At 36.6% G+C, this 12,764-nt stretch overlaps 1 protein-coding gene across 4 annotated transcripts in view; it reads right to left on the reverse strand.

Moving 5' to 3' along the window:
• The window catches only part of FSTL5 (follistatin like 5), a 322,952-nt gene that overhangs the window by 142,722 nt on the left and 167,466 nt on the right, over positions 1 to 12,764 (reverse strand). For all 4 annotated transcript variants that reach the window (XM_055696639.1, XM_055696626.1, XM_055696630.1 and 1 more), the window contains exon 5: positions 12,029 to 12,225. In XM_055696639.1, coding sequence (XP_055552614.1) covers positions 12,029 to 12,225 — 197 coding nt within the window. The remainder of the gene's footprint in view (positions 1 to 12,028; positions 12,226 to 12,764) is intronic.

A 12,764-nucleotide genomic window follows, 5' to 3' on the forward strand; every position in this document is an offset into this window, starting at 1 on the left:
AAAATTAATAACTCTAAAACCACTACAAAAATGCAAGTAGTACTAAATATATAGCACTGTGTATTGAAAACTGCACTCTAAGAAGAAATCTCTGAGATTTCAAGGCCATCAAATGTGCTTAAAATCACAGGAAAAAGGAACATTTAGGGTGAGAAGTACTGTTCCTTTGTTTTTCATAAAAGATGCTCTGAAATAGCTTAAAACATTTTTTCCCACTAGCTTCAATTATGCAAATAAGGATTAAACTTTACACCTAAGGTGGTACTATAAAACATTTGTTAAAGCCCAACAACAGCTGCCACTGTAGTATCATATTTTTTAATTGAATATTAGAGTTTTCAGCTTCAGTTCTGTGAGTTGAAACCTATCTTATGATGCCTTTCATTTATAATTGGTCAATTGTATTTAAAATAACAATAATCTAAAAAAGATTAGCAAAAATTATTGAGATATTTCCAGGAATCATGCTATGGACATATATAATTTATATTCCTGGCAATAATTTAATTTTCATCTTCAGTAAACCCATAATTTTGATTACAGATATAAGATACAATGTTTGTTTATATATACACATCTTTATGTTGGTGTTATACTTCAGGGTTCTTTGGAAAATTGACTCAGCTTTGATAAACCCTCCAAAAATGTCCCTGAGGACAGATTTTAGAAGGTACAGAAGTGATTTCATATCATGTTTGATCTTAAGTATCTGTGATTTGCTGTTAAAAGAGCTGCTCCAGTTTTTACCCCCCAGGAATCCTCTTGCACTGGATCCAGCCAGCTCCCAGCTCTGCAGTGTGATCCGCAGGTCACATTAACTCACTGAGCAAAAGGAAAATTAATCTTTGTGGAGATTTTGGTTGGTTGGTCGGTTAGTTTTTTTCTCTTGAAGGGGTGAGGGATCAATATTCTATCAAAAGAAGTACAACTCAGAAAAGGTGTTAGGGTGCAGGGGTTTCACCTGTTTCTGTGGCAGCCTGCAGTTAAATCAGATTGACTGTGATGTGAAATTACAGCCTCTGTGAAACTCTAGCCAAGCAAAGCCCGGCACTTAACCGAGCCATTAGCAAAAGGGCAGTTGTTCAGCAACGTATGTTAGCACGGAGTAAAATCGTAAGGATCAAACTGCCTGTTCAAGCGTCCCTGGCTCATGTGAACCCACTGGCTGAGGAGACCTTTTTCCTCTTGATCTTTACAACTTCTCTTCATGTACCAGTAAAATTCCAAAAAATGGAACATATAACGCCACAATGCAAATATTCCAATGGGGCATGAATAATTGTCAGTATTGGCTGAAGAAATAAGCAGCGTGATTCACAAATAAAGACTGTGAATACTTTTTGTTTCTCTAAATCCTGTCACAACATGGTATTTTAACACCATCTTCTAGAAAATACAGCCTGTCAGACAAGTTTATTTTTCATTTTCTTTCAATTATGTAAGGGATTTAATTTACAAAGGCAGCTCTCTAAATATAATAGCTTCTTGTATGTATTTTTTTAATTTCACACCCTGTATCATTACAAGAGAAAACTAATACTATGAATGGAAAATAATGTTAGTGATCACAATACATGAAAAAAAAAAAAGATTTCATTAAGAAATCATCAATGGCTGAAACAAACCAGTGGGCTTTTGGAAGTCTGGGGTCTCATTCCAATCCTTTTTTGATAATTTAAAAATAAATAAGAAAATTGGCAGATGGTATATACTGTTGAGGTGATTAATAATGAGAAGAAGGACAGGGCAGCATATGGAATGAAACAGATTACATGGTAGGATGTTTTCATTAAAAGGATCTGTGTTTTCATACAACCAAATGTAATGACATTCATCTAAAAATAAGAAGCTAGATCATACCTTAATGAGGACAAATTGGCCTTGGAAAGGATTTTATTTGAAAAAGAGGCAGGATTAGCTGTGGATAAGGAAGTCGCTCAAATTCCAGGATGATTCTGTGGCCTAACCAAGCAGTATGTTTTTTTGAAGTGTAACAAGGTAACTGTAACAAGCCATGCTGGAACTGACACTGAAACACAACATTCAGTTTCGACTTGCATATACTAAAACTTAATGCTGAGAGACTAGAAGGGAACTTTTCAAGTTAGAAAGAATACATAAAAGTAATTGGAAGCCTGCTGAAAACACTTTACATTAAAAGAGCTGAGAGAAATCAATCGTTATAGGTTTGGGGTTTTGGTTTTTGGGGTTTTGTTTCTGGTTGGATTTTTTTGTTTGTTTGTTTGTTTTTCCTCTTTTTTTAAAGGGAGACTAAGAATGGACCATATCACATTCTATTAGTACTTTCACGGGGTGGGGGGAAATATGGATATTTCAATTTGGAAAACAAAAGTTAATAGGACAGGGAAAATGAATAACATCTCTAAAACAAAAAAAAAGGAAAAGCTATAGGAACAATTAACCTTGAATCCTGGGACTTTTTGGTTCTCCTTGATGTTTTCAAATCAAGGCTGCACACTTCCTTGTAGACCTTTTTTGCTTCAGCCAATTTTCTTTTGCTTTCAGCCAATATGGTTTTTTAATTAAAACTGTAGGACAAATAGAATAAAATTCTATGTCTATGAGACACAAGTTAGACCAGATGATAATGTATCATAGATGATCTAACAATGTGCCTTAAGTTTTAAATTCTATTAATCTCTGTCCATGGAGGAAAGAAGAGTAAAATTCAAGAAAACTGATTTCTGAGCCAATTCTTTAAGCCCAGCTTGTCTACTCCTTGATTAAATTAAACAGACAGTAATTAGTTAGGGAAGCAGGATAGTAACAGGCAAAGTTTTAGTAAGTCACGTGCTAGAAATTTTTAGCTAGAAAATTCTTACTATAAAGGTTTAAACCTAATTAAGGTGATCTGCACAATTTTATGATTGTGCCATATAAGTCATACATGAGACTGTTCAATTTCAGACATCTGAGCTAAAAATTCACACCACAAATATTTATGCTTACAAATTTTACTTTACATTTCCATACAGTGAAGTATTTACTTTCCATGTTGTGAAGAGGTAAAAGGTAAACCATACAGCAAAACTGCTGCTCTGTTTATGGCTCATTGTGAAAACCTTAAACACAGAAAACTTAGAAACTTACCTAAATTTTCAAACTAAATATGGATTTTCTAAACTATAAACCTTATCCTTGAAAACTAAAGGCTCTTTGAAACATAGAGGACAGATTCATACTATTTGGAAAATACTGTATGTTTTAAAGATATAGCACATAATTGTTTATTTCCTGTTAAACAGCATACAGTTAGCTGTTCAAAACCTCGCAGGAATTTAGTCAGTCCTCTGACTTTTAGGAGACTGGGAAAGGTAATCTGATTAAAAATTACAAACTGCATGTCAGAACGGGTTGTTTCATTCATTTCAATTTGATTTCTGACAGCCACAATGAAAATTTTGCAGGTTTTATGAAACTAGATCACAAATAACACATTTCCTCTATTACTCTACCTTACAATTTTTTTTTTCGCTTGCCAGTGATTAATGGTGTCTACGTACTTCCCTAAATAAAAACCTACAAAAATACAACTATAAACAGAAACTTCCATTACAGTGAATATGTTGGTTCAGTTAATGTGTGCTCACCTTGCCTAAGAGCAAGTACCCCATCACAACAGTACCACTGAGTGCTTGATCTAGAGTACATCAAACACCAGACATGTGGGAACTGTGCTTCAAATTAATCCTGACTCCAGCAGAGGGTTCAGTTACCTTGTTACGCCATCTTCCACACAATATAACTTTGTGGAAATTAAAATATTTGATCAATAAAATTAATAATAAAGGTTGGTAAACTGTTCCTTGCTTTAACTTCTCTTAACCCAGTTAAATCAGTATTCTTACAACTTACCCACATGTTCTGTAAGGCAGCAACATCATCCTTTGTTTGGTATCTATAGCAGAGTGTTATTTTCTGGAATTTGAGGTAGTGTAAGTAAAGATGTAGGACCCGTGCATCACAGAACTGATCATGACACAGAGATCCCTGAGCTAACAGAGATCTGAACTAGTAAACCCATACAAGAGTGGTATGTAAAGGCATGGACTTAACTACAGTTAAGGGTATAATCTCAATATTGTCCCATAGTGAGTTATGCTACCCAGATATGAGGTTTCTCTCTGCAAACTACTCCATCGAGAGTCACACTTCCCTGTCTTTCCACTTCCACACTTGGCAGGCAGAAGACCTAATCTAACTCACAAGATGTAAATACATCCTTAAACGTCTGCAAATATAATGCTGAAGTTGTAGGTGTCCAGCCCACAGTACAGCACCAGAATAGGCATTAGGACCACATAGATGGCATGCATAAAATTCTGCATCTCAGAATTAGACCCAGAACTAACAGCACCCTGAGCCTGTGGCTTTGGAGTTAACCAACAGAAAACAATGTCGACACGAGTGCAAACAAGACCCTGCACCATTATACGTTGTGTCCAGTTTCAGTTGGCACCAGCCTCGGACCTACCCAGGAGATGAAGCTGGGTCCAGCTCCCTTCTCAGCCTGTTGCTACGTTTCAAAGGACATAGCTTCATGGGACAGAATTCAGGAATCGTTGAGCCAGAGAGAAATAACTGAAGGAGCATAACTGCTTGGCCTAACCTCGAGGTAATTGGCTAGAGAGGGATATTCCAGGTAATGCCGCTTCAGAAACTGCTTCTTCTATATTTTGCATTAGCAAACCACAATATTTTGCCCACACGATCTGGTGTCTAAGGTCCTCTTGTCTAAACATATTTTTTCTCAGACTTCAGGCATGGGCTTTGTTCCTAGCCAGAAACTGAGAAATTAGTCTCTGCAAGATCATCTAGCAGTTAGATTTTGCAATGCTTTCACACCTCTGAGGATCCTAAATGCTCCATTTGGACTCAAGAAATACTTCAAAGCTGTCTTCTACCCAGGTATATGAAATATTCACGTGTTGTAAATAGATACGCTAGGTACTGATCTAATACCTAGCTACAGGGTATTTTAAATTTTTAAATCATTTAAAAAGTTATTCATAGCCCTTTTTTTCATTAGATGTCATTGCAGTAGCTAAATAACTAAACTATAATCCAGCAGAGTAACTGAATTACCCATTACACAAGAAAACAATGGGAAGTGCAGAATTCTACTTGATAAAAGCAAAGGCAGCAAACACTGATCAGGGTGTCAGGGTTTGGTACTACGATCACAGAGTTTGTAAGCTGTATCTCACTACTAATCCCCAAAAAGTTCTTTCCCCCCGATTTTAAAATTTCATGTAGTATTCTTATCTTGAATCTAGAACTGAATAGTGCATGTTCAGTCTTTCTAAGATTAGTGATAGCAAAAATGGGTAATACAACCTAAATAAGGCATTCCTAACAGGCAGAAAATAAATAGAACTATAGCTTAACATGCAAAATATGCTTCTGCCTATGCCACATGTAGGAAAAACCAAAGCTGATTAAAAATTACAAAAGAAGAACTAGGCTTATTATACCTTCTCTCAGTTCCAAGTCCTCCAAATAACACATGGTAATAACACGAAGATGCAAAATCAAAAGTCACAAAGGTAAAAATTCAAAGGCCAGGGCTCCATTAAGTATTTTGATCAGAGTTTCAGAAATGAATGCTGACAGAAAAGATGCAATTTGCATTAGTTGTAGCTGTATTAACACATGCCACAAAGTATCAGCTAGTATGAAGTGCAAAAGTATTATCATTAATACAGAAATAAAACCAGAGGTTTGGTTTGTATTGTTTTCTTTCAGACCTCAGTGGCACAACATAGGCAACACAGTTTAGGAATCTTAATCTTGGAAGGAAAAATGGAGCCATATTTCAGGCCAAGTTGTTGCATAAAAAAGGACACATACTGTTCTCAAGTCACAAAAAAGCAGCAGTTTGTTAGCAAACATAATAAATGACAGTGATTGAGGCAAATCTGAGAAAAAAGAACTTAATGAATAAACAGCAGGAAGAAACTAAATAAAATGTTATCTTACCTATACATTTAGCAGCAATTAATGGTGTATGAAACAAACCAATTAAATGTATAATTCCCTCAGATCACTTTTTTTAAAAAAAAGATGATATATAGTAACCAAGTCCTTCACAGATACATCTCTACGCATCTACAGAGAGTGCATTCTCTTAAAGGTACGGCATATTCCTAGATGCCCCGATAAGAACACATCCCTACACACAGCCATACAGACAACCATACTTCATTTCCTACTTAAAGTTTGTTTCTGTTTTAGTACACTTTACAGAAGAACTTCTGAATTGATGCTTTAGATAAAGGTAATATATAGTTAGATACACACCCCTACACCCCGAGCTTGCGTTTCTTTACACACACGGATATGTAACACTATTCAAAGGTTCAATACACTTTAAGAGAAATCTGTATTTATGATGTCACCTAAAATTGGAGTATATTAAACTGATACGTGAAAATGACATTTAATCTTACTGTATTTCCCACAACTTCACTTCTTATTCCTTGAAACAATGACGAATTTAGTACATGAGGGTGAGCGGTTAATTTGGCTGTTTCTTATTTGTGTTTGGTCTGGCTAACTGGAATTAAATGACACCAAGAAAATGTCAAAATAAAATACAGAGGTAAGGATGACTTTTTATAAAAATGTAACGTATTCTCATTTGCCCTATGTTGACCTCACAAATAACAAATATATCCAGGTATTTGAGATTATAGATAAATAAGGATGCTAAATTCATTGACTCCAGAAAATAGATCATTAAAAAGTTGGAAAGGAAGAGGAATATTTATCATTATTATTATTATATATTCAACTTTCTTTCAAACTATGCCACTTTCCTGTAAAATTTTGTTTTCTTAGTTCAGTATGATAAAGGAAAGCAGCTCTCAGTCTAATCAAGTATAGATTATTTCACTTTCACACACTGAAGGTACTTGAATTTCACTGCTGAGCAAGATGAAATATTCTTAGAACTTATGTACCCTTCACTGATGGTAACCAGAAAAAGCTTACTGCCTGTAAAATGGCAATTCCACCATACAGGAATAACTGCATCCTCCCTGGAAGACACACATTTTATTCCCATGTCTCCCCGTATCACTTCTGTTCTTTCTCTTTGACACAGTAAAAACAATATAGTCAAGCAGTTCGCAGTGATAGAAACACTAACATTCCATTTATAACTTTGTATTTAATTCTAATTTGGTTTTGCATAAGGTAAAAGAAAATAAACAAGTGAGCATCTTAACAACTGAATATTCATTGCTAACCAGGAGAATCAATTATCTACCTTTAGTTTGGATTAATTTAAATTATTTTAAAGCATTTTAAAACCAAACCAAATCCTTCAAGGAACCATCCCCTTTTACCAGAAATCATTTGTGTTAGGTCAGCAGTGAAGAAGATGATGAAAATTCTGCCTGTTTCATAGCCCACCCTTTTGGAAGGGTGATTACACTTTCCAATAAGTACCTACCTCTCAGAACCGAGTGGTCTGAAAGGTTAACTTCATCAGTAAGTCCTTCCAAGTCAAGCCACATCTGACTTGCTAATATAGGATTTGAAAACTAGAACATTAAATTATTTCAGCTCAGCAGCAAAAGCAGTCAAGTCAAAGAAAAATATTCACTTCACCTGCATGGAGCTACATAAGCCCACTGCTTTTCTGTCTTCATTGCAGACTGCCTTGTCTGACATTTACACTGTCTAATGGAGTTATAATTATTTTAACTGTTATTCTCCATTAGACTACAGAGCCATGAAAAAAATTACACCTAGTTGCCAGAATTGTTCAAATAAAAGAAAAAAAAATGCCTGACAATTCTTAATTTATTGTTACAACACCTGAAGTATTTTTTTTAATTATCTCGCTATTTGAAATAGCTTTTTAAAATAAAAATCAATATTTTTGCTTTTTCTGGAGAGAAACATTCATTTCCTTGCATCAAGATGCAAATAGAAGAAACTTATGATTTCTGATCCAAAATACATCGCAGAAATTGCAGTGTTGCTGTCACCGTTTCCAATTTCCAACTGATTAATTTCAATTTGACATTAGGTAGGGTGACTATATGGACACCTATGAGATAATACAATGCAATCCAAGAGCCTCATTGCACAGCAAGATCGAGGAGATATAAAATTTAAGAAGCACTAAAACCTGCAGTTCAATATTCATGTGAACATAAATTAACTTCAGAAACTCTTGTTGCTTTCTACAAGTACATTATATATTTCATATTCCCTTAACATGATTAAATTTAAAATGCAGAAAGGCACTATTACTTATGACAGGTCAGCAGATTTCAAAATTTTGGCTTTATTCTGAGCACAACTGACAAAAATTCTAATCCTGAGAAAGTTTTCAAGAGTACGGTAATGTCTCCCTGTGGTGGGCTCCCCTGGCTGGATGGCAGGTGCCCACCAAAGCTGCTATATCACTATCCTCAGCTGGGCAGGGGAGAGAAAATATAAGGGGGAAGGCTCGTCGGTCGAGGTAAGGACAGAGAGAGATCATTTAGCAATTCACATCAAGAGCAAAAAAGACTTGAATTTGGGAAAAAATAATTTAATTTATTACCAATCAAATCAGAGTAGTAGGATAATAAGAAATAAAACTAAATCTTAAAAATCACCTTCCCCCCACCCCTCCTCCTTCCTCCCAGGTTTAACTTCACTCCCAGTTTTCTCTACCTCCCCCAAAGCAGCACAGAGGGATGGGGATGGAGCCTGTGGTCAGTTCATCACACGTCATTTCTGCTGCTCCTTCCTCCTCAGGAGGAGAATTCCTCACACTCCTCCCCTGCTCCAGCATGGGGTCCCTCCCACAGGGGAGAGTCCTCCACAAACTTCTCCAACACGTGTCCTTCCCACGGGCTGTTCTTCACAAACCACACCCACGTGGGTCCCCCCACGGGCTGCAGCCCTTCGGGAGCAGCCGGCTCCAGCGTGGGTCCCCCGTGGGGTCACAGGTCCTGCCAGCAAACCCGCCCCAGCCCGGGCTCCTCTCTCCATGGGGCCGCAGGTCCTGCCAGGGGCTGCTCCAGCGTGGGCTGCCCACGGGTCACAGCCTCCTTTGGGCATCCACCTGCTCCAGCGTGGGGTCCCCACGGGCTGCGGGTGGGATCTGCTCCAGCGTTAACCCCCACGGGCTGAGGGCACAGCCGGCCTCCCCATGGGCTTCCCCTGGGGCTGCAGGGGAGCCTCTGCTCCGGCCCTGGAGCACCCCCTGCCCCTCCCCCTGCGCTGGCCTGGGGGGCTGCAGGGGCTGCTCTGCTCACATGTAGTCACTCCTCCCCCCTTCTGCTGCTGTGCAGCAGTTCTTCTCATCCTTCTTAAATGTGTTGTCACACAGGTGCTAACAGAGTCACTGATGGGCTCGGCCTTGGCCAGCGGCAGGTCTGACATGGAGCCGGCTGGCAGGGGCTCCATGGGACACAGGGGCTTCTCACAGAAGCCACCCCTGTAGCCCCCACAGCTACCAAACCCTTGCCACACAAACCAAATACACTCCCATTCAGCCTTGGGGAAGTTTAAAGACCTTTCTAATGTTCCTCCACCACCCCCACCCTTTCCCCCTCAATAACCACGTTCTCAGGAACCTTCATGGGCCCAGCATTCCCCCAGTGGCACAGACCTCTCCCACTGTGAGTCAGTATGTTCTAGACAGCGTATTCAAGATGAGGTCTTTTTGTTTCTTTTCTTCTACTACAGGAATTCCAATTTTAAGAAATACTGATAGCTATCATATACACTAAGGGCAGAAGAGAGCACGAGTCTAATCCCACCTTTCAAAACAATTTTGATTTATCAAGCTTTTATGCTCAACAAAAAAAACTTTCACTGGGCTAAACCACAGGAGGATAAAAAGTGTCAAGTTTTCAACAATCAAGGACACTGCTCTGAAAAAAATGTGCTTCATTTGAAGATATTGGTCTAAGTTCTTTTTGTTCGTCATCTTGTTTTAAGACTTCAGAGAGAACCAAGTCACATGGTTTGTTTTCAGCAAACGTGCAAGCTAGAATCTTCCTCCATCAGATGAAGGCAAGGATTTGCAAATACTGAGATTATACAGGAGCTGGGTTCTTACTGCAAAGCCGCACAATATTCTGTGTTGCGCAAAGATGACTCAGTGTTTCCTTTTCTCATGTGAAAGAGACATAAAGGTTCTTAGCTGAAGTTCCTGCTATCGAGAAGGATTCACAGGAAACAGTTATAGCTTCTGTTTTTTTCTTCTCTGTTCAAACTGACTAAGAAAACATTTCTGAGGGCAACAGGTTAGTTCATCATGGCTCTCATCAAAGCAGAATAACAAACTACACAGCCTAGTAATGAACTCATTTAACCTTATTCTGTAGGTTTGAGTAATTTGATGTTTCTGTAACAAATTTTAGCAAAACTGCAAAACACCATGTTTGAGTTTTAAGGTTGTTTGACCTGTTTCAATACCCCTGAAAAAACATAACTGTAAAGTTGGCATTATAAATTATTTTTTATAGAAATAATTATGTGGGGAAAGTATGTATAGAGAGTTTGAAAATACTATAATGGAAGATTTTTATTTTAAAAAAAACTATGTTTGGCACAAAGGAAAAAAAGGAAAGAAAAAAGTATACATGTAGTAACTGAATACAGAATAATTGTTTCTTCATACAAACCTGGAAATTCTACAAAGTATTTTTGATAGTGACGTTCAGCACTAGTATTTTAGTCCTGATCTTCTAATGAAAAAGAGAATGATTCACTCATAATTAGATAATGGATTTGTAGTGGTAAAAGTGTTCAGCTATTTTCCAGTAGTTATATGAGGGCTATGGCAACAAAATCAAGCTATTTTAAAGTGATAAAATAAAGATTTAAAACTCAGTTTCTTAGATTGCCAACCTATACACTAATCACTATCACATTTTTTCATGTGCTGGTGATATTTATCTATAAGCGTTACATAAAATTTGCACATCTATACCCGAGTCCTATGTATCTTTCGTATTCATATAGCTTATTCACATAAAAAGTTTTATTTGTAAAATATATACAGGCATCATATTAGCTCGATAGCTGAAGTTCTGAAAGAGTCTTAAAAAATAGCAGGAAAACCCAATCTTAAAAATATATGATTTTTCTATGCTTTATACTTTTTTTTGAAACATGTAATTTATTATTTGAAATGATACCTTTATTTTCATGTAGCCTCTGGTCCTGAAAATTGCCACTAACATTTTAGAAGTTAACTGTATGGTAATGATAACTCCAGCCTAATACTGTAAGTATCATATATTCACTTGTACATATTTCTCAAGACTGCCATGCAACGGAAAACAACGGATAATGATCAAGAGTAAGATTTGTTAGATGCCACATGTTGAATTTTGAAGTGGTTGCCTAGTATTAGACTCATTAATATAGTTCAGCCGAGATTAGGTTTCTCAAACACAGACATTATCTACTAAATCAAAGTACATGTGCCCTAACAACAGTCTTTAATTGAGTTAACCCTTCCAGGTAGATTAAAGCTAGTGCTGTCATGCCTACCAGAGAATCAATTACTGGTTTAGACCTGTAATTAATTAAATCTTGTTGTTTAGAGACTACCATGAACTCTCTTTCCAAGACCACTTCTGTACTTATCTAGTCCTAAACTGCATAAAGCAATAATGCTTGTTCAGTGTTGCAGAAGTGATTTAAAATATCATTTTAATAGTTTTAAACCTCTAAAATATATCTGTACAGTTGGCCTTCATGATAGCATGCTGTGGATAATAAAATCACTCATGGTCAAAGCAACGTATAGCATTGTAATCCCCTACAGCATATCCCAAAGCACAATATTCAGAGTTCTAAATAATCACTGTAGAATCTCTAAATAATTCAGTTTTTCCAAAATTCTTGAATGAAGTTTTTTACCTCAGAAACTCACATATATTTTCTGAAGTGAGAGCATCCTAAAACATAACATTCCACATGTGTAAGTCCTGACAAAGACAATTGAATATTTACCGTGCTAATGGAAATAACATCTAAATCTTACCAGAGATAATTCATTAGTGTCCAGAAGTCCATTGTTGTCCGAGTCAAAAGATCTAAACATCTGATCTACAAGAAGCTTCTTTAAAGCCATTTTCTCATCAATGATTTTATCTTTTGATTGTGCAATGTATCTCCGATTTTGTAGATCCAGTAACATATTTTTCACTTTGGTGTATTCAGTAGGCTTGCATTTATCCCCTGAAAAGACAATAAACAAGACAAGTTTATTTTGAATTTGATTTCTTATTAAAAGTTTAAAAGTAATTTAAAAAAATAATAATTGTAAAAACAGAGAGCATTAATTTCTTATAACAGTACCAACAGGGTTGCTTTACAAGGTAAGGAATTTGATCTGCGGTAGTTCAATTCATACCATTTCCCTTGTCTAGTCTTCAGATTAAGGCCAAAAATTACTGCACGTTTAGATACTTTCTTAATAAAACATTTCCTGTGTATGGAAACTGAGGAAAGTTTTAATCGTTTCCAAGCCTGTACTTTTAGATCATTCTGGAAAAGTGCATCTGAAGATATTTTTTTTTTTAACTTTTACCTTTGGTAAAGCATTTCATATAAACTTTCATAAAATGAATACTGCGATGTAACGTTGGCAACAAAACCTGCAAGTATGATAGAAAATGATACTTTATAAAGAATACATTTCACAATCATGTTTGACTTCAGAAATAACACTTGAATGCTCATAAGCTATCTCAACCTTTTAATTTACTGGACATAAC

Source organism: Falco cherrug, chromosome 1, assembly GCF_023634085.1.
Source record: "Falco cherrug isolate bFalChe1 chromosome 1, bFalChe1.pri, whole genome shotgun sequence".
Taxonomy (NCBI): domain Eukaryota; kingdom Metazoa; phylum Chordata; class Aves; order Falconiformes; family Falconidae; genus Falco; species Falco cherrug.